The sequence below is a fragment of the Protomyctophum bolini genome (genome assembly GCF_963924005.1).
Source record: "Protomyctophum bolini genome assembly, chromosome: 15".
NCBI lineage: Eukaryota > Metazoa > Chordata > Actinopteri > Myctophiformes > Myctophidae > Protomyctophum > Protomyctophum bolini.
Genome location: NC_137876.1, coordinates 11,808,283 through 11,831,023, shown reverse-complemented (window position 1 = coordinate 11,831,023; position 22,741 = coordinate 11,808,283). Strand labels below are relative to the sequence as shown.

Genomic DNA, 22,741 nt, shown 5'->3' with positions numbered 1-22,741 from the left:
AATTCCATCTTCTCATCAGTCATTTCATCGCTGTCAGGCGAAAATGTTGTCTTTCAGGAAATGGAAATTGATGCATTGTAATTATAAATGAGTTACAAGCTCTTGTTAAGAATTTATTTGTACACACACACACACACACACACACACACACACACACACACACACACACACACACAGTCCTCTTCACAACAGGCAAATAGAAACTAAAGAACTTTGAAATTTTTCTCTAGATAGGGGATAGTGTTACTGTATGTATGTGACTGGGATTAGAGGTTAAAACGAATCTAGGCAGACCTCGGTTTCTATGGAATTTGTTTGAAAATGCACCAGATTCTATCTATCAGCGACAAGGCACGGAAAAGAAAACCAATACCACAGTTACACTATCCAAATATAGTAAACAAACACTGACACAATGTAACACACAAAATGAGGGCTTGCCCTCAACTGTATCTCCGAGTATAAATAATGGTGATGATGATGAAATTGAACACTACTGATGAAAGATACAGTATCAAGACTACAGTCATAATATACCTCCAATTTGAAGCAACCCTTTACCCGAAAGTCAAAGAGCACTGGAGAGATAGCTAGTCACAAGAAAGCAATCATATTGTTACATAATACAGAGATCAATGCTATAACCATTATGTCCAAAAGAGGGCACAAGGGTAGCTATGGTAGCTGACATGCCGCTAGCTGCCATTAAGCAGACTATTTCAGCTCTAACATGCAAGCCATGCCGACGCGCCAGGCTAGCAGCTAGGGTAGTTATGCTGCTGTGGTGGGTAAGTAGCCACCTAAATATAACTCAGAGTTCACATGATGGCCCTTATCATCATGAGTGCTGGGTGGCAGAGTAAGCTTGTGTGTTACCAAACAATTTAAGTGCACAGCAGCAGCATCTTTAAATAGGATAATAGCCTGATCACAAACACACACAAACTGATTTTTTGAAGGCATAACCTTTCATGCTTCCCTCTGACATTTTGCTTTGAGTTCAAAGGATATACGCCAAAATAAAGAGATGCTAAGCCTGCAATATAGGCAATCCCCTTGTAGTCAAATACATTAATAAATCGCATCTGCGAGGTATGTAGTGATTAGCATGTTTACAACCACTACAAATATACTGTACATGTGGCTGCCAAATCCAGAACCTTTAGTTGGTTTTGGATTTATTTTGTTTCAAGAAAATAATGCTTTTATTTTCATGTGTAACTCTCAACACGGTAATTTATTTTGGTGCCATCTATTTTAATAAGCTTTCTTGTGCAAATTGTCACAATTGGATTTTACATAAATAATAAATTAATAAAAGAAGCCCAAATGACACATTTTATTCAGGGCTCTGAACATAACTGTGTGTGCGTGTGTGTGTGTGTGTGTGTGTGTGTGTGTGTGTGTGTCTCAGACCTATAGATGATGCCTTTGCCATGCAGGAACATGAGTGCCGAGGTGATCTCTGCCGTGTAAAAACGTGCTCTGGGCTCCTCAAACTTCCTGGACTTCTGGATGTGGAACATGAGATCTCCGCCGTTCACAAACTCCATCACAAAGAAAAGACGGTCCTGCAAAATACAGTAGGAAGTAATATCAACACAAATCGAAGAAGTTCAAATACAATGTTTTACAATCGACTAAAACGGTTAACCACTTAATACTATTATACTTCCGTTGTGCAATAGTGACGTACAAGATAGTGAAAATGGCGATCTGCAAAGTTATGCTATTCACCTTTTTATCATTAAATAAATGGTAATAGAGACAAATGTTTGAAATAATCGTCATATTGTCCAGCTTTATAATGCATTGTATTTGTAGTTTCATGTGTGACTCTGTGCAGTTAGCAGCAGGATAGAGAAGCATGTGGGTAAAACATGTCGATTAAAAACCCCATACATCTTCCTTCTTATTAAAGCCTATGGTCGAACGTTATATAGATAGAACATGGCCACCCAGCTGGTAAAAAACACTGCAGTGGGACATCACGTGCAGACAGATGTAGTCATAAATCTCCTTGAAGCAAGCAGTAATCACCTCGTTGCCCCCATGGTCAAAAGTGATCCATTATTTACCTTTTGAAATTACATTTATGTTGTGCAATCATACTGTGGTAGTCTAAGGGTGCATCTTGAATGGATCGGAAATGTCTTAACTGAACATACAAGCTCAATGCATCTCTTTGTGAAGTCCATATGAACTATACTCCACATATAATATGCAAGTTAAATCATGATAATGGCTACAACCGTCCATAATATTTATATTTACTGTATATTCATTTTTTGTAGCTTTTGTAGCTGGAAACGTAAAATGTGCCTTGTTAAAGATACAAAAAATATATATTAACTGTTTACTAATGGTACATGATTATGAAAAGTAATTGAGATACTATTTTAAAGCAAAAGAAAAAAGATTGGGGTGGGAGATAAAACAATTATTAAAGTGCGGGCTAATGCAGAATGTAAATGAGATCCTTTGAAGTGAGGGGCGCTCTTATCATCATACATCACATTCCGTGCTCAGCCAATCAAAAATCATCACAAATGTCATTCCGACCAATCACTTTTGGCGTCTTCACTTTTCTGCCCTCACTTTTATCCTCAATATGTACTTTGGCTGATGATTGGCTGATCACCCCATAGTGATGATGTGATTGGCTGACCAATGTTTGTCTTCACACAAACCCTCAAAGCTGGGTCAAAAAAGCTGAGAATTACTTCTCTAGTCTGATTCACTATGAAGAATGAAACTTGGGGTTCATTGGGAAATGAATACATCTGAATTTACAGTTGGAAGAATAGCTCTGGTATTTCTTTAAATGACTAGTAGCAAGTTGCTATTCATAGTTACATACTACACAAGACTGGGAAAATGATGCCACCAGCAGGACATTTTGTGTATGAACAGGTGTTCTGTCTGTACTGTATCTGTGCTGTGGGAAGACCCTCTTTTCACTGCGTTTCCTGCTTAACAAGAGCAATTATCTTTAAATACTTTTGGGAAAAAAAACTAAAAACAAAACAGAGCTACTACATTTAAACACTTAAAAAACAACTGCCATTTGGGGGTCATCCTTTCGTAGATATACTGTATATGCCAACTATTTCTGACAGCAAATGCACAATTGTTATGGTTTTGTAAGTTAGATTTCCCTCAGTTGCAATGTAATAGCTATGTGTACATATCATATCCTTTCTATTCCCTTTCAATTGTACACACATTATTTTGTTTTCATTGTAATGTTTCACTTTCGCTTTGGCAATGTTAACTTGTTTTCTCATGCCAATAAAGCCCTGTAACCCGCGGGTCGAGTCAGAACGGGTCAAGAAATGTTAACTCTTTGGTCAGGCGGGTCAAATAGTATACACAAGTTGAACTGTAACCCGCGGGTTGAGTAAAGAAATGCTGACCGTTTTGGTGGGGCACGTTGGGGCGGGGTCAAATTATCATGAATGCGGGCACCCGCGGCTTGTTTTTCTCCCCAAGATTAGCATCACTAGTGTGCGTGTGTGTGCACTGACCGGTGTCTGGAAGCAGCAGTAGAGCTGTGTGAGATAGGGATGGCATTGGGCCAGTGACAGAACACGCTTCTCTGTCATGGTGCACTCCACGTCATCGTCCTGCAGAATGATGTCCTTCTTCAATACCTTCACCGCAAACACCCGCTCACTGCCGTTCAACTTCGCCAGCATCACCTGACAAGTACCAATGTGCAGAGACAGGCACACACACACACACACACACACACACACACACACACACACACACACACACACACACACACACACACACACAGATAAATATACCATTTCCTGCTCATCAGAATGTTTTATAGATCACAAGTAATATCTTGAATGTTAAGGTACTGGTATTGGTGAGAGAGATAGATTTTTAATTACTTTTTAAACAAGGATGAATTTTCACTGTGAATAAAACATCATCAACCTGTATGAATTAGGCATCAACAGTGTGAATAGTTTGCAGTTACCAAGCTTTTCTGGATCAGGGCCCACTTGGAAATCTTGACAGAGTTGAAAGCCATATCATATGAGCACTCAACATGGCTGCCGTTCCCCGCAACCCGTTTTTTTTCACTGAATTCTGTTGTTAATATACGTATGTATGAACCAGTTAGTGGCGAAAAAACATATTATACAGGGCGATGCGCCCTTTCAGAAAGCTAGGCTGTCTCAAACCGACGTGGAGCGTAAGCAGGAAGCGATAGAGCCACAACACTCTGTGGAGTTATTCCCCACAACAACAACCGATGGAAAGAAGAAATAATATTTTTTGATTGAAGAAGAGATCTAGCGCTTGACCGGCTGTAATTCTCCAGTGATCAATGGATTATCATCATCATACTGGTATATGATTTGCTCTCCCTTTTTTATGCCCCCTTTTTTCCACCTTTCTTCTTCTCTCTCCTTTGAAATGTTCATTCTGAAGTAATGTTGCCCTGTTATGTGTTGTCTCAATAACCGCAATCCATCTGAAGAAAGTGAGAAGTAGAAAAACGAGTTGGGCGAAACCTTCCGTTAAGTGGTCTGATGGGCAGTGCCGGATTTTCAGTAGTAGGGGCCCCTGGACTAGAAAGAAATTGCAGGGCACCCCTCTGCCGTGCGGTGTGAAATTTGGCCGCACGGGCAAAGCCGATTTAATGTTGGTGTAATTGTGGGATACCTCCCAGCCCCCCAAAAGAGAGAGAGAGAGGCAGGCAGACAGACAAGTCGCTGTCCATGGCGGGCTTTAGACTGGATCAGGCTTTCCACAGCTACCCCACAACACAGAAGGCACTGGCTGGAGTGCAGACAACAGAGCAGAAGCTCTCAATATTTTAAACCATAATACAACTAAATATACTATATAACTAAACACAAATCTCACTTGAATTGGATTGGAATACTTAAATACTTTAAAAAAAGCTGGTTTTAAAGAAAATACTACCAGTGGGCCCCGGACCACAGGTTTGAGAATCACCGCTTTAGTCCACAATAAGCGTTTACAATTCTCCCCACCTTGCCGAAGCTGCCTTTTCCCAGCACTTGGAGGAAAGTAAAGTTGGAGATTCCCAGGCGTCTGTGTGGCTTGGGACTTTCCACGTTCCGTCTCTTGACAGTAGAAGCCCTCGAAGGACTCTGGCCTCTTTCACTCTGGGAGTGGAGTGACATGACATAAAGTGTTAAGATTCACTCTACTTTCTGCAGAAGTTTTTATTTTGTTTTTCTTTGAGTACTGTACTGTTTTGTTCGGTGGACGTACAACTGATTGGCGTTTGGAGAGTGCCCCAGGCTCCAGACCCATCTCTGCCATCTTCTTGGCCAGATCCACACTGTTGACACCGCAGCTGGGCGCCACGTTGCCCTTACAGCGGATGTGCACGTTCATCTTACAGACTGAAGGGAGAGAGACAGTAGTACCACTTTTAATATTTCGGGTATGTCTTAATAGGCGAAGGTTTTCAAAGATTTTAAAATATCTTACCTTAAAATAGCTAATCTTCAAGCTCACATTGCGATGCATTGTGAGATTGGGCTCAAGTGGTAAGGTATAATTTGACTAATTTGGGGAAGGATGTGTGACTGTATAAATTCATCTTCAATGGGTGCCAGGCAAGTATCACGAACAATGTAGACAATACTAGAATATAAAAATGGTAAATGGTGCATTTATATACTGTAGCAAGGAGCTACAGGAGCTATCGATCCATTCACACACAGATGGCAGCAGAAACCATGCAAGGCACCAAAGTGCTCATCAGGAGCAATTAGGGGTTCAGAGTCTTGCTCAAGGACACTTCGACCTTAACTCTGGGGGAGCCCGGGATCGAACTGGGAACCTTGCAGTTCCCATCCGGCCACTCTACCCCTGAGCCACTGTCGCCCCTATAATATAATATGATATACTGATAACGATATGATTATGTGGAAAACCCCCATCTGTGTTTGGTAATCTCTCATAGCCAAAAAATTAATGATTTTGTAGGCTTAGTGCAGTATGGATTTCTAGAATACTGTTCCAATTTGATGAAGTTGTACAACAAATGTCTACTCTAAAGACTTGATTGATTGATTACTTTACAGTTTACAAATACAGTGGTACAATTTTACAAAGATTGCTAAAAAGGATATAACGAAAAGCCCTATAGGCTAGGGGCTCGTTTCCATTGTTGTCCTGTGTATTCAATTCATTGAGATGAATGAAACACTGTCATTGCTCATTTGAAATACATCAGTAATACCGTCCTATTCCATGATAGTACAGATTTCTTACTGTAAATCACTATGCTTATATATACACAATGTTATCTAGACTATATCATGATACTATATCATGGTAAATGTTTTCACCCATATTGTACACTGAAAAGGCAGTTCTTACTTTTGCACTGCAGACCCTGTTTTACTATTCCCCATAGCAACGAGCCACAATGGTCACAGAAGGTGGGCGACTTATAGTTGTGGTTGTTGAACTTGTGAGGGATGTTGATGCTGAAACCCTGGTTTATGGACTGAGAGAGAAGAAATGCAGTCGTATTTATTTATTTATGCAGCACTTATCAATCAAATCCACAGTAATGCAGAAGGCAGCACACATTGTTGTATAGTATAACATCTCAATGATCATAACGTGGCACATAACGAAATGTGTGATAATGTTTAGATCCCATTTTTCCTCACACAGCGTGATCTATGGCCATTTGTGGGAGGGAAGAATAATACAAAGTCTGTAAATTATTCAGAAGTCCTCCATAGAAGAGGAACTTAAAATGTAGCAAAAACACAGCCAAGTATTTACATTCTCCAACAAGTAATTATTCTGCTAATCAAAGTAGAGGTTACACAATGTTCCAGCTCAGTGAGCATCTCAACACAAAAACAGGAACTTGTAGGGCCCCTGGACAGGCTGGTTGGTTATTTGATGGGTTCTACTCATAATACATTGTGTGTCTGAATTCATTCAGGAACAAACTTTATCAATTCATACAGCTTCATGTAAAACATTTGATATGTGTTAACAGCAGCAAGAGAATCTGAGTGCAGCTCATGTGATGTGTGCGTGCCATTCCTGACAGCTATTTTAGTAGTGACATTAGCAGGTTCTATGTACATGACTGTGTTTTGAGTGTCACTAGTTGCTCTCACCGGTTCTCTTGTAAGCTTCTTCATGCGTGGACACACTGTGACAACGTGCGTGTGGCATCGCTTATGGACAACGCAGGTGCACACTGTAACCAAAAGAACAACAAACACTTCACATCAGGTCCACAGTGGTTCCCAACCTTTTCTGGACCAGGACCACTTGAAAATCTTGACGGCATTCGCGGCCCACCCATCTGATCACTTGAGAATGTTTATTTGAATGATCAATCAAGCGATTGTGTTCCACCTTGTAGCAGTGAGTCAAGTTCTTTATTTGTATCACAGTATACTCATTACAATCTTTGTTGTTTTGCCAAATAATTGGGGGCCCACTTGCAATACCACCACAGCCCACTAGTGGGTACTTTTGTGGCATCATGAAGCGCGCAGAGAGACGGTGTGAGACAGCATCTCTGGGCAGAGTCAGAGACAGAGGCCAGAAGGGCTCCATGAGCAACCAGGAAGTTTCAGAGTATGAAGCTTCTGAGGCTTGCCGACTTCCCGTTTGGGGGATGGGAGGTGGGGGTCGTGGGGCCAGGTGGGTACTGGGTAGCCGTGGCCCGTGGGTGCCGTGGGGGGCTCTAGTGGTCGGAGCTTTGCAAATCGAGACGAAAAACAAAAGACAGAAAAAAGACAGGATGTGCTACAGAGTCAAAGTCCAATATACTTTTCCGTATGACAAATAGTGTCAAGATAGCTTGTGCGACACATTTTGAGTTTGTAGGTCTGCTATTTTCTCTATTTTTGAGGGGCGCCAGCCCCTCCTATACACAATGTGTTTAATGTTTGACTTTAGTTCAATGTTTGTTTTGTAAACGCCATTGACAATGAAGGGAAAATGTGTGTGTCATTTACGTCATATTGTCTCTTTATTGTTAATGGCGTTTAATGTTTGTGTTGGCACCGTTTGTTTTACATCACAATTACATCACCAATCAACATGAGTTAAGCCCATCGCACACCGTCTGCGACCGTCTGCGACCGGGCGGCGCGGCGCGGCGGACGGAGCCGGTGTGCGTTACGTTCATTGAAAATAATGGAGGCGGCTGTGTCCGCCGCGCGGCGCCGCGCGGCGGACGCAGCCGGTGTGTGGTGGGCTTTAGACTTTCATTTATTAGCGCCCTCACTTCACACGGGTGTGATTTTTGAAATGTATTAGAATAATCTTTTAGAATATAATGACATGCCCAAAATTGGGATTTCAAGTTGAAAAGTGAGAGAAATGACAAGCTGGGAGATTTCAACCTGGTGTCCCAATTTTGGGCAAAAATAAACTGTATTTTTGCCATTTGTCGTATGGGGCTTAATAGTGCTTCAAGAGTAAATGAATGTGATGAGGGAAGCTGCTCACCTTGGCACTGGTAGCCCTGCTTTCCAACCAAACCCCTACAAAACAGAGAAGACACAATCAGAGCATCCCCACATGGAGAGTGTGCAATAAGCAATGCGGACAGCAGGGCCTATCTTTTAGGCCTGTCACAATTATTATATAAATCACACTGATCACAATTATTTGATATGTTTGAGATAATCATCATAATCGTTTCCACGTTGAAAAATGTTTAACATTTTCCAAGAATAGCAGATCAGCTAATTTTGTTTACAAAGCCTAAAACCAAACAGAATTGTAAGTTTTATTTATACTAGGGAAAAAGGAATTGTTTCCGGGTTGCCTTTCATGGTCTTATATGGCACGTGGAACAATGCAAGCTTGACTTACAAACAAAAATGAGATACACCCAACACCTGTGATGCGCACAGATAAAGGCTCTGAACCCCCTTTCATGAATCACATGTCTGAATTGACTTGCAGTATGCATTGCAATATTCACGCTTTACACTCAAATATGATCGGAAATGTACAAGCAGCTAAGTGAATGAGGCCGACTGTCTTACCATATGAACTGTTTGCAGTGAAAGCAGAAGGTGGGCTGACGGAGGAAGGTGGACATGAACTTATGACCATTGACCTGGTGGATCTTCCTCCTCACAGCCCCCTGACGTTTTCTCGTGAACTGCTTTAAAGGTTTGTCTTTCACAACGACGGCATCATCTGAAAGGCAAGATAAGAGGAGGATTGTTCTGAAATGCAGCAGGGTTGTACCACAGGGACTCACCCATTGGCTTTCCTTAAAAAGTATGAACCAAAACAAATGTGCCTGTTTTTAACTGGTCAGAGTGAGATGCAAGGAAGATAAACTGGGTTAAAACATGGGTGAACATGGTTCAATCAGACAAGCCATTATTTTGGTTTGAAACGCGAGGGCTAATCATACATTATAGTATGGTGACAGTGTACAGAAAGAAAGGCTATTTTGAAGGGACCGTAAACCACACGTGCACAACGGAGAGCTGTCACTAATGTCCCCCAGCCCCCACACCGCCAACAGTAATAGCTGTGATGCTGCAAAACAAGAAACCCTCAGAGATAAGATAATTGTGCAAGTCCTCTTCTTCAAACGAAGACAGCTTTGTCATTTGTGATTTCATAACAACTGAACATGGTGATGCCTAAAACAGGCACATGCAATACAGAGCCTGAGGTGTTCATTTCCTGCACCACAGAAGAGATAAATTAAGAGGTGTGCATTGCCTATTCATTTCTAAAAAGGGAATATTTTAATGAGATTTTGCGCAAAAAAACATTCATGTTGTCATCCACTTGATAATGTAAACATTTTGCAAAGATGAGCTCTATTAAACAAAAGTGTGTTGCAGTATGTGTTTATCCATGTGAACAGATTAAAGTCTTTGCTATTAGCTGTATGACAAGTGACTGATTAAGCAAGAAGACAATAGATTTACACATCAACAGCTCCATATGCATGCGTGTATATTTGATTACGTTTTGGCCATCTGGCTTTCTTCACGATCACAAAATTGCAAGAAGACAAACAAAACCATGCATCGTACAAGTCACAAGTGCTCCTGAAGTTTGTACTGTATGGGTTCAAATATTGTTTTTTGTTTTTTTCTTAGTTAAGTGATTACAATTCCATTGCCGTCTCTGACTATTATTGTATAGCTGTGTTGACAATGTCTATATCTATATACAGAGTGATTAGTCCATAGGTTCCTCTTTTATTCCAAATTAAAGATTTTCTTTCATTCATGAAATCAAATATTGTTGCTGTTATGGAGCCCCCTGCTGGCATTGGTTTATGTCATCTGAAGCCATTGAAAGTAAATCCAACGAAACATGCTGCTACATCATCTGAGCTGGACTTGCTGGATGCGTACTTTAGGAGGTTCATTTAATTTGATATACAGTAAAACAATAGCCAATATTTAGCACTACATCTAGCATTACCCTTCCATTACTCTTCTTTATCAAAGCAGTCTGTAAAACTGGACCACATCCAATGTTACATCAAATGACCAACAATGCAAATAATGATGAAAAAATAAATAAAATAGGACAACAAAATAGTACCGTACTTTATGACACCACAGTTTTTTTTCCCTGACAAGTACGCAAGCATTATTTTGTTGAAATTTGGCCTGCAGTCAGCTGTGACAGCAGATGAAAAGGGGAACTTAAGGGAGAGTGTGGGGGTGGGGTGACAAATGAAACGAACGATGTCAACCTCTAACCTCAAACTGAAAAACAGGCAGGAAATGCATGTTGGCCTGTTAGAACCTCAACATGTAAAACCTCTTCGCATGCTACATCTGCAGACATTGCGACTGACAAATCTCACAGACTCTAAAAGGCGCTGCACAGTGACTTAAAGGATTATTGTCTTTGCATAATAATAGGTCAGACAGTGCCGTATAGCTGAGCTCTGTACCGCACACAGGAGACAATAACGCCACACTACACACACGTAGGACAGTACTTCTGTACTTCTGACAGTACAGCATTCTTCAGCCAGACAAAGCATATCTACTGTAGTGAATACCTAACGTCCCAAAATATGACGCATACCATATGACACATACCGTCTCATATTCAGACTGAGAAAGAGATCGCAAACGGACGCGCACACATCTCTGATGTAATCTCTAATTACAGAAGCCACTTTTATACAGAGATCACACAATAGTGGTGTAACGAAGAACTGTCATTAATGCTGGCTTTGCGATTTTACACAGAACCAAACAATGCGCTTTTACATGTGACGTGTGGCACAACAGCGACAGCATCTGGAGACAGCTGTAAATGTAATACATTTACAACTATAGCCAATTTATTCATTTCACAAAATGCAGTCACAAAATGGCCTAATTACTGTAGTCACATACATCAGTTTGCCTGATCCATTTTTCTCTCACACACACACACAACTTGAGATCCGTTGTTAGATGTTATACATTTACAACAATAGACTAGGCCTATTCATATGGAAATTGCTTTAGATTGACCTCAGACATCACACCAATGTCCCACCCTGCTGGCTGTGCCTTGCTTCTACTTGCTACTGGAATCGAAACCAAATCATTCTGCTCTTGTTTACTCGTATATGAGATGTAACAATGAATTTGTTTAGGTAATTAACTGTTCTTGAGTCGTTTGTTTTTTCATTTTCTACATTCACTATACATTGGTCATGGAGGTCATGCCTCTTCCGACACACATGATTTTCCACCTGACAGTGAGGAGTTTCACCAGGAGAGAAACATGCCATCCTCCAAATTCCATGCCCCGACCAACCTGTAGGAGTTGCTTACGGTAATACAGTGGCAAAGTGTGCACCCCTACTCGCTTTGCACCCGCAAATACAGCCAATTGTGTTTGTTGGAGTGCCTGCCAACCGGTTGGACAAGCTGGAAGCACAGCAGTGGACTCAAACACCAGTCTCAGCAGTGCTGGGCAGGAACTTTAGCCTGCTTGTGCCACCCGGACCCCCATCCCAGGTGCATAGCTTGTATTATTATTACCCAATTAATGAGCCTTACCATCAGTGAAGGATCCATTCAGAGAAATAGTGGCATAGACCTTTCCATCTGGCTCTAGGTCCATCTGCACAAGGGAGAGAGGGAGGGAGGAAGGGAGAGAGAGATAAAGAGAGTAAATACATTGTATTGCATTTGCATTTAGCATGGTCCAAATGTACTGGAGTATGCTAGCTGACACTGTATCGTGTACAGGCGATAGATAGGCGATATTGATAGAACAAACGTTAACTCAGTCAGACCAAGAACAGTTGTCTAGGTTCAGAGTCAAAGTCGATTCATATTTTGAATATATTTTGAATATATAAGGATTATTTATTATATATGTTCCATGGTTGTTTTGTCTGTACAGTATGTATGTGTATAGTTTCATGTTACAAAGTGGACCACAATGGAAACAAGCGAAGGCTTTTTTGTGTCTAAGTCCATTTGGCGTTTTTTTTTAAATTGTCATTTTCTGTTATTTTCTTAAACTGCCAATAAAGTATTCTATCTATCTAGAATATCTTGCATCTAGCAGAACGACAATGGTATTTATTTTGTCGCAAGAGCAATTTGTTCTTTAAATGTCTGCAGTGTGTAAAGGCAGCATTGTAGATGAGATGTATCGCTTGATACACAAACAAGACATTATTTAGCAAAAGCAGTTGTGGAGACGTATTGTGGGAACACTGACTGCTTTGGCCTTACCTTTACAAAACATTGTGATCATACTATGATAACCTGTTTGACATTTGTACGTCTGCCCTGAATTGTCAGCATTCTGTACATGCAGTAGTGTGTGCGTAATGTGACAGAGAGACAAGAGAGCAGGTCTGGCAGGTTGTGCTGGGTCAGGGTGCAATCATTGGAAGGAATAAGGATGCCTCCTTCCAGGCACACCCAGCTGGGAAGAGACCACAGGGCAGACCAAGGACCAGGTGTGGGATGACGACAGTGGTGAACAATATATAATGCTTGCTTGGTGTCCCATCAGAATGCACTGCTAACATCCGCACCACACTAAACACATACCTAATCTTTCTTGACCTACTAACCCAAGCCTAGTTAATGAAACCCATGTCACAACTGCACTTCCAACTAGTGATGACTGCATCACAGTTCTGTCATTATGATATTTGCAAATGTCCAAGTAATCAAAAAGAGGACATACAGAAGGCAGGCACTGACAAAGAGCTTAATTTACCGGTATGCTACATCACACGATGGTGTCGTTTGCCGAAAACAGCAGTGATTCTTCCACTGTCTGAAAGTAGCATACAGTAATTACAACATTAGGCAAAAAGAAAGGCCCAAGTAAAAAAAACATGTGACTTAGGACAAAAAAAAAAATCCTATTTTGGCCTAAGTCACACTCTTGAGATGGGCCATAATGTTGTTCATAATCATTTTATTACACCATATTTGAGTCTCCAAGGGGGAGAGGGGAGTAGCACCACTCAGTTCACACAGGTGTGGTTTTTCTAATAACAAATTGATTTCCATCTAGATATCTGTCTATGCAGACTGTGTGACTGCTCTGCTGCCTACATATAAATTAATGTGTGTGTGCAATCTTTGACACTCGTCATTCTGTGGCTTACTTTACTCAAACTCCAGAAAATTCCAGAAGAACCACGATGACGACAACACGACATAACCACATAATGCAGTGGTTCCCTAGCTGTGTGCCGAGGCACACAGCTAGGGCTGTTGTGAGACAAGTCTAGGTGCATCTTAAAGATTGTGACCACACATTATTATTGCAATATAACTACACTAAATAATATGGTTTAATTTACTATATCAATACTTTGTACTCACTCATTTCCCAATACAGAGGGTTCATTCTATACCGTAATGAAAATATTTGGCATGTCATTATTTAGGCAAACATTTTAAAAATGCTTCCACAAATATAAAAACAAATAGCGGAAATAGCCTATCTCAAATCTACAAGCTCACAATGAGTCTGCTATTTCTCGCTATGAAAAGAAAACGGGCACAAAACCTTTGAAACCCACTGCTACTGCATCAATCTTTTTGCGAAAGAGTCTCTCTCTCTCCCTCTCTCTCTCTCTCTGAGGTGGTAAGCAGACTTGGGTCAAAAGAAGACAATACAGTTCTATTCTACAGATGTGTGTGTTGCTGACAGGATAGATGCAATTATTTTTAGAGAAGCAGAAACTCTGCTATATCACAGAAAAGGAAGTTTTGAGTCTTTATCGTGTGGGGGAAAAAAATTACATTGTGGAAAATGTTGAAGGCGGTTTGTTTTCATGTCAGAAAGAATGAGGGGTAAATTGCTTCAATTAATTATATTCTTGGTGATTTCTCAACATTTGAAGTCAGATACATTAATATGGAAATATTTAATTATATGTTACAAGCCTAATAAATAAGAGAAGTAAAGTAAATTGGGATTTGACAAATGAATGAAATAAAATGCAAGACTGTAACCATCTAGTGAGAAAGCCTGTTGTACATGTAGTGGTAAGAATAATTCAGTCAATACCATAGCCAATATAAAACATGAATAAATGTTTCAACTGAAAAAATAATTAATGCAAGTCACTGTTCTGTTGAAAATAGTGTGACTAACTACTAAGTATAAACTAAGTCGTGGGAGTAGCAGGGTCAGGGTGTGGGTGGTAGTACTGGTGATGATGGAAAATGACCTCTGCATTGAGGATGTGAGCAGAAGGGTGAGAGGCAGGCACAGAAGCAGAACATGAGAGGCATACTGTAAAATAAATTACTGTCTCATTCTATTTGTGAGCAGCAATCATATGGTCAACAACCTAAAGAGGCTGCCGTTTTTGATGGCTTCACATTCTGATGATCTAAGACCATAGATGGAGCATATAGTTAGTTAAACACTGGTGCCGTTTGGTGCTCCAAAGCTGAATGGCATTTTGGATCTACCAACTAAAGTTACTAAACTAACCTATGCATTTATAATACATATCATTATTTATGAATAGGTTTGTCAGTTCACTCAGATTATTTAAGGCTCACATGTGTAGACCACTATGCTGCAGTCATTTGGTTTAAAATAAATGCATAATGATCGGAGGTAGACCCATATGCAGTGCAAGTGGGTCTCGCCTTCAAATTATATAGACAAGATAGAGTGAAGTTTTTGGCTATGGGCCTAAACAGAGACCGAGCATTGTGACATTAAGCCCCTGAGCGTTGCACAGACAGTGGTAAAAGCTGCAATAAATTTAGCAACACGAGCGTGCAGGGGCCTGTGTGCCCTACACTCTGTTGCTTCACTGAGGACAACACTTAATTTGGAGGGGCTAACCAAGCGTAAAACAACCCCACAGTGGAGACCTAGCTAGCTCACAGCAACTTCAGGCTTGCATCCTGAAGTGAGAGCGACTGCTTCACTAATGAATTACACCTGTTATTCCATAGAAACCGTATGTTCTACTTTGTTCATCCCTGTATGTTATTACCCGTTTACTCCTTTCTTCCTATTATATCTTTTTACTCTTGAAGCTGTATATCTCTATCTTTATGTCTATTACTGCATGTTGTATTACTGTATGTACCGTTTTGACAACTAACAGGATCAATACAACTATAAATAAATCAATCTGATTCTACCCCATGCTTAGTGTTTTGAGGACATCTTGCAAAAATCAGGCGAGAGGCGAGACTTATTATTTTCACGAAATGACAATTATGAATCTGACGATATTCATACGAATGGATACTAACGCATGCACACATGATGGTGCTAAGCTGTAGCCTAAAATGTCTACAGCACCTCCCACTCAAGGAAAGACACGTAGGATAATTGTCCATAAAACAGTCCCATGGCACACAGTCGATACCGGCTGTCTGCTCCAGGTCTGTAAAGGCTCAGGTTTCATTGCTTTGACACCTGCAATTGCTTTCTCCCACGGGGACGAAAGTTAACCACCAGTGGAGTGAAACTTCCTTATGAAGGGCAGCTTGCAGTAAGAAGAAGTGTCATGTTGACCAGAGTGTTCACGAAAATATCAGATGGATAACATTTACTGAATGCACTCAGGATTGGTACAACATGCAAGCCCAACTCATTTCTCACCGTACACCAGAATCTCATCATGCCAAAAATAACTGTGTAAGTGTAAAACGGTCACGTCACATAGTGTTGGGTGCCGGTATCTTTTGTACGGCATGGTTGTGTAGGAGGCAAGCCTCTGTCTGTGTATCCAGACTCTAGAGCTAATCTCATGAATCACTGGACCAAGCACCAACCACTCTTATATTATTTTAAATATTTAATTTGAATCATTGAATTTTATCAATCAAGGTCAATGGGACTTGGACCAGGTAGACAAAACCTTGACCGAATTCTAGTCTTAACATCACAGGCTGGCCAAATGAAGTCTGGGATCCACATGACACCTTGTCGTTCAAATGCATTTCTCCAGATACACATGATTAAAATGATTAGGCCTACACATGTTCCTACCATCCTGACATTTCACCATGTGTGCTGCTAGTGACAGTCATTGTAGCAATGTTATGGGATTTGTATGGTCTACAATGCTGTGTCTAATATGCAATTAGCCTACGTAGACAAGTCTCGCCGAGTTTAAATAGTTATGGCACATCGAATAACGAGCAGATAGAAATAAGCGCCCTTCTTCCAAAGATGCAGTATACCCATTAACCTCAAATTGATTCCATGTCTATATTTTTGAAAATCATTCCATCAGGATTTACTGCCCAAGGCTATGTTATGAGTTACTATTGGAAATCAGTTATTTTCAGCTAGCAACATGGTTGTATGAATCTGGATAAATTCTACAATTCTACAATGTGTCACAAAGGCTATTCTTTTACGAAAGAGATTTGGTGTAGACCAGACAGAAAAAAGCAGCCCAAGTGCAAAGCCAACTCAGGTCCCATAAGTCTAGAGGCTATAAGGGGTTAAACATCTCACTCCAGACAACTGTATAGTAAGAGGGCTGTGTTGGATTAAGATATTATATATTATCGCCTAGTTCTTGTTTGTACTCGCTAGATCACATGGTGAGTAGGGCAGGCCAGGCAAGGTTCTGTTAGATGTGGTTTCAAGTGCACAATGCTTCACATCAACACCACTTAGCTCACAGAAAGCAGAATTAACGCCTCAGTACAGCAGAGGTGTGATCCATTTAAGATGTTACTTAAGGGCACAACACAGCAAAGGTCTGTTTGAACTAGGGATGTAATGTATGAAATTTCACAACACAGTACCGTACCAAAACACAGTGGTATAGTATACAGTATGGAACGGTATTACATATTTTCGACCTTTGTACTAGGGCCTATCAAAAGGGGGAATAAGTATTTTGCTTTGAAGATAAATATTGTTTTATTGAATTGAAACTTATTTTCTGGTATTAGGGTTAGGGCTTAGACTTTGTATAATCAAAAGGTTAAACCTACCAAGAGCTTGTTATTTAGTTTGTAAAATTGTATATAATCATAACACTCATTGAAATCAGGGGCATAGCACCAAATTCTGGGCCCTCGGAAAAGCAATCACCGTGGGCCCCCCACACACATTTGTGTTTTTATGTGTAATCCAGGCTTTTGAGGCCTCCCACACCATGAGGCCCTAGTAAGTGTCTCCCCCCAGTTCGACGCCCCCGATTTAAATGATTTTTTGTGTGTAACTAAACGTGGAGAAAAGACTACTTTCCTATTGACTGCTGCATGTGTAATGTTAATTTGAGATAATTATTATATTCTAATTTATTTTTCCCCCCAGCCATCATGAGCGTAGTGCTGGCTGTGGTGTGAACTGGAGCTGCACACATTAAGCACAATGCAATGCAACAATACGTTGATGAGCACGGAAAGGCTTTCTGTATCAATACCGCGGTTGCTAGTGCAGTATACCTTAAAAATAAACGGTATACCTTTTATATCTCTAGTCTACTGAGAACAAAGCTGAATAGTGGGGTCCCTTCTGCATGAAATTGCCCTTACTTAAAACTATAGAATGTGTGATAGATATGACTTTTCCCTGTGTAGGCCTAAAGGTGGAACAGTACTTAACACTGTAACCTCACAGCAAGAAGGTCCTGAGTGCAAGTGAAGACATGCATAATGAGGACACGTTCCAAGGCTGGTCCACGGGGCTACTATGTGGGTCACTGGAGATCCACTGCATTGCATTTTATCCACAGTGATCAATCAAGTTTATACTTATAGACAGTACATAAAAATGCACAATATACCTCCTATGCCAGGTAAAAAGAAAAAGAAAAGGCCAAATGTCATCCTGCTACTTTCATAATGACCCTGTTTTCACATAGCCAAAGTGCAGGTAGTAGTAGGCCTGCCTATAGTGCATATGTTGAAGTCCTTCTCATATGAAAACGGGCACTGATCTTGTGCGGTGTCAGTTTGGTGTTCGAAAACTTTCTGCAATCTTCCTAGAAATACTGTTGTAGGGTTTTAGAACTGAAACACAACGGTTAATCTAGGGCATTGACCTATAAATAGGGATCATGTTCATAATGAAACACAACTGTTAATCTAGTAGCCTGGCTAATAAGCCAGACCGAATCAGCCGTTGTGTGATATTAGTCTGGCTTATTATTAGCCAGGCTATTAATCTAGGTCATTGACCTATAAGTAAGACATTAGGGATCATGTTCATAATGGTAGGCCTACCACTTGACTCAACCATTGCAGGCCTTCTTGTCTCAAACGTGGTGTGTGTGTGTGTGTGTGTGTGTGTGTGTGTGTGTGTGTGTGTGTGTGTGTGTGTGTGTGTGTGTGTGTGTGTGTGTGTGTGCGTGTGCTCACATGTAGTTCTAATGTAATTATGGTAACAAATTGAGTTTGTCACCAATTGGTTGAGAAAATCTTGACATTGTACTTAAGTAAAAGAGAGATACATGTTTTATTAAACAAAACTATTGGAATTGGAACCAATTGCTTTAATGCAGTAGTAGTAGTAGTAGTAGTGGGAAATGATTGATAGATAATATTCAGTATTCACCATTAGTACACAACTAGATTACGTACCAGAATTAATATTTTGAGCTTGAGTTTTACTGTTATCTATAGTAGGCTACTATAGAATTACACAGTAACCTACATAGACAGTAAAAAAATTAATCCTGGACCAAATCACAGACGATATAATGGTACATAATCAGACCAAATCATGTCTCATCTCATCATCAATAATTTGTTTTCTTAGATTGGCTCATCAAATGACTAGGTGGGTCGTTGGAATCAAAAGGGGTGTTGTACTGGGCTTTTCCAGATGTTAATTGTGTCCCTGCCCTCAGGATCAGTGCCCTGCCTGGGTGGCTATTAATCATTAAAACCAAAGGGCTGCATGAATTATCCCGCGGATACAGGGAGCCAATGAAATCAGTTTGAACTCACCCATCCCTCGAAGGTTTCTTCGGAGTTGGATGTTTTGATGAGGTCCTCGATTTTCATTGAACAATTAGCCACAAAGTCGTCATACCCAATTGGGGTGTCGTGGAAAACGGCCAGCTCAATCAGTGTCCCGTCGTTGACCTGGACGGAGAATTCCTCGTTGAACATCGGATTGTTCGTCTTCTGTTTCGTGTGCGTCTGTCCGATTTTGATGTCGTCCACCTTTATCACAATGTATGGATCCAGAGAGGTAAAAGCCTTGTTGAAAATGACAGCATGACGGAGGGAGAAGGATGTTGGTTTGAGATCCACAGCCTCGCGGATCCTCAGTTTCAAGTATCCGTTGAACTTCATTTTTGTTTAAAGTTAGTAAACTACAATTAAAAGATATGTACACATTAAGAACATAATAAATACAAATGAACCAAGCCTAACTCACGCACTACATATTATTAGACTCATAGTTATGGAATAATATCAATTCTTATTTGGTTTCCTCTCAGTGCCTTGTTGCATGCGAGACTGGAGCATGTTGTATTACACAGCCTCAGGTAAAGTTGTCTGTGCGCGTCTGTCTCGCTCAGCTTTGTTTCTTGGACAAGCCTGCGAGTTCTTAAAAACATGAGAAACAAAAGGAGAAGCACGCTTGAAGTAACCGAGGCGAAAGTTCCGCATAACAAGCAGCCAAGCAACCTGTCCGCTTTCAGTGCCGTCTGTCAATAATGGTTCGACACAATCACGTGGATTATATTGTAGTCTAGATGAAGGACTAGTACTACAAATACCACAGTGCACCCCGGTAGGCCTACAGGCTGTTGTGTCCATTGTGTCCTTATTCACCTGTTCCAGGTTATGTATGAGGATACAGCGCCTCCTTGTGGCAAACTGGATAAAGAAGGGACTAAGAAGAAGCCTAAATAGTTTTAATTAAAGGAAAAAGTCCCCCCAAATAGATCTAATTTCAGTTACATAATATATAGTTATTAGTACATTATTGAAGGTTCTGAAAAGCACCGTTCACAAATGCATAGCTAGATGGACGAGGAGTGAATGATTAAATACATTATTTATTAATTCTTCCTTGTTCCATCCTTCTTTCTTTTTACCCATATCTCTCTCTCTCTCTCTCTCTCTCTCCCCCTCTCTCTCTCTCTCTCTCTCTCTCTGGGTACTATGCACTTGGAGGAGGGTAGTCCATCCATAAATGCCACGATCAAAGTCTTGACTTTATTGGTGTTAGACTTGACCTTTCACCCCCTTCAGCCAAATGTCAGCACACCACATATTCCTCCTCCAGCTGTTTCAAATAAAGAGGCCGGGCTGCAGACCTTACACATCCCTGGGATAGAGACTGTCTTGTAAACAACCTCTTAGACATGACCTTAGTGAGAAGAGAGGGGCGTCATGATAACACTTGTAGATAGGAGAATAATTTGGTGCGTGTTTGAGAGAAGCAAGGGTGCTCACTATTGTCTGCATCAAGATAAGACTAGGCTCTGTATTCATTCATTGATTTATTATGGTTTGTTTACCACTTTCAACCTGAAATTCCTATGTTGTGTTATTTTAAGCAAAAGTTTTTTGTAGTAAAATGTTTTAAACATCATTGCACAAAATCATTAAAAATTGGAACATTTCTACATTTTGCTTTCATCCGCTGTCTATGTGATAAATCATTATGTATGTTTCACTTTAAAATAACAACTCCACATGCAGCCAACATGTATGTGTGCAGGAATAACATTGTTACACTTAAACATGTCTGAAAATGTTAAAGGGGCATTGATAAAAGGTTGCAAAGGTGGTAACTTACTTAGTCACCAAGGACAAGCTATTTCTATGAAACTACTAAAAACAAAGTTTTCTGGACTTTCTGTCCAGCAGAGGGCAGATTGAGACTGCTGCATCCATGTCATTCTCTTGGTTCACACCTCTCTCTGGTCGATCTCTCAATCATGATCAAGTTCTTTTTTATTTTCATTTTTTGCTTTCTGTCTGCCTTCTCTTTCCTGTCATTCCTCTGGTGCCAGAGCTGACATTTTTACAATCCTGGATGATTTGTTCAAGTCCCTCTGTTTTCCCATCTGCCCCTGCTTTGTGTCCTTATTAACTAGCTCCCTCTCATGCTTCTCTCCACAGCCTTGTCAGCTTGCTGGTTGTCATGGACAATATCTTGAATTATGCTCCTATGGGAGAAGTCTGCAACTACAGATGGATCAACATAACTCAATGAATACACAGACAGACAGACAGACAGACAGACAGACAGGCTCGCTCTCACACTCTCACACACACACACACACACACACACACACACACACACACACACACACACACACACACACACACACACACACACACACACACACACACACACACACACACACACACACACACACACACACACACACACAAGGTTCTAGTAATCCTCTGTAAATGATTGAATATCTGCCACCTGTAGCGTTTCCACATTTCCTCCATGGTCTACACTACAATTTATGTCTCTGTAAGCCAGACAGCTCTATTGTCTGGCTCCCTGCCCAGGTAGGCCACTACACCCTATAGCTGCATCTAATGAACCATGGCATCAGTGCCAAACAAGACAGTAGGGAATATAAAGAATATTGGCTAGATTATGGCAAAGCCCATTCACCCCCTCTCTAAGTGAGAGCTAACCCTGGTGAGTAACAGCCCAAGGGACTAGTATACATATCCGCGCCATACATACTTCTACACCATCCCAAACCCAATTACTCCGGTCACTGGGTTAAGCTTCATTTATACTTCATTGCACAACTGTGATGCTCGCCAAAAATAAGTAATAACCGATTTCCATGAGCGACACCAGCATGTGACAAAGTATAAATGAACCATTATAGCGGCAGAACTATCCCCAGTATAGTCACCAACACTGACTCCACTGGCACTGACCCTTCCACAGGTAGAGCCCTGTCTGTTAACACTGACTCCACTGGCACTGACCCTTCCACAGGTAGAGCCCTGTAAGCATGTCTACAAACTAAACGGAGCCAAATGAGGCTTTGCGTGCACACACACACATTCAGTACACGCACACATTTAGTACACACACACACACACACACACACACACACACACACACACACACACACACACACACACACACACACACACACACACACACACATCCCTAGGGTCCTTAGTGGACAAGCAGTCCATAAATCACACCTATAAAAGCTGATTCGGTACTAAATGTCCCTTTATTCACAAGTGGTGTTTACTGCTAGTGCTCTGCCGCAGGAAAATATTATGTAGGTTTACTGCACTGTATGGAGACTGGAGAAGGGAGG

The 22,741-nt window shown here is 40.8% G+C and overlaps 1 protein-coding gene across 1 annotated transcript in view; it reads right to left on the bottom strand.

Moving 5' to 3' along the window:
• prkcha (protein kinase C, eta, a) overlaps positions 1–20,110 on the bottom strand; it is a 32,230-nt gene extending 12,120 nt beyond the window's left edge. Inside the window, exons 1-10 of the mRNA XM_080784544.1 lie at positions 19,416–20,110; positions 12,045–12,108; positions 9,042–9,198; positions 8,497–8,531; positions 7,149–7,231; positions 6,385–6,514; positions 5,266–5,399; positions 5,022–5,156; positions 3,528–3,701; positions 1,417–1,571 (exon numbers count right to left, since the gene is read on the bottom strand). Of these exons, the coding sequence (XP_080640670.1) occupies positions 1,417–1,571; positions 3,528–3,701; positions 5,022–5,156; positions 5,266–5,399; positions 6,385–6,514; positions 7,149–7,231; positions 8,497–8,531; positions 9,042–9,198; positions 12,045–12,108; positions 19,416–19,766 (1,418 nt within the window). The 5' untranslated portion in view covers positions 19,767–20,110. The remainder of the gene's footprint in view (positions 1–1,416; positions 1,572–3,527; positions 3,702–5,021; positions 5,157–5,265; positions 5,400–6,384; positions 6,515–7,148; positions 7,232–8,496; positions 8,532–9,041; positions 9,199–12,044; positions 12,109–19,415) is intronic.
• Positions 20,111–22,741: the final 2,631 nt, after the last annotated feature.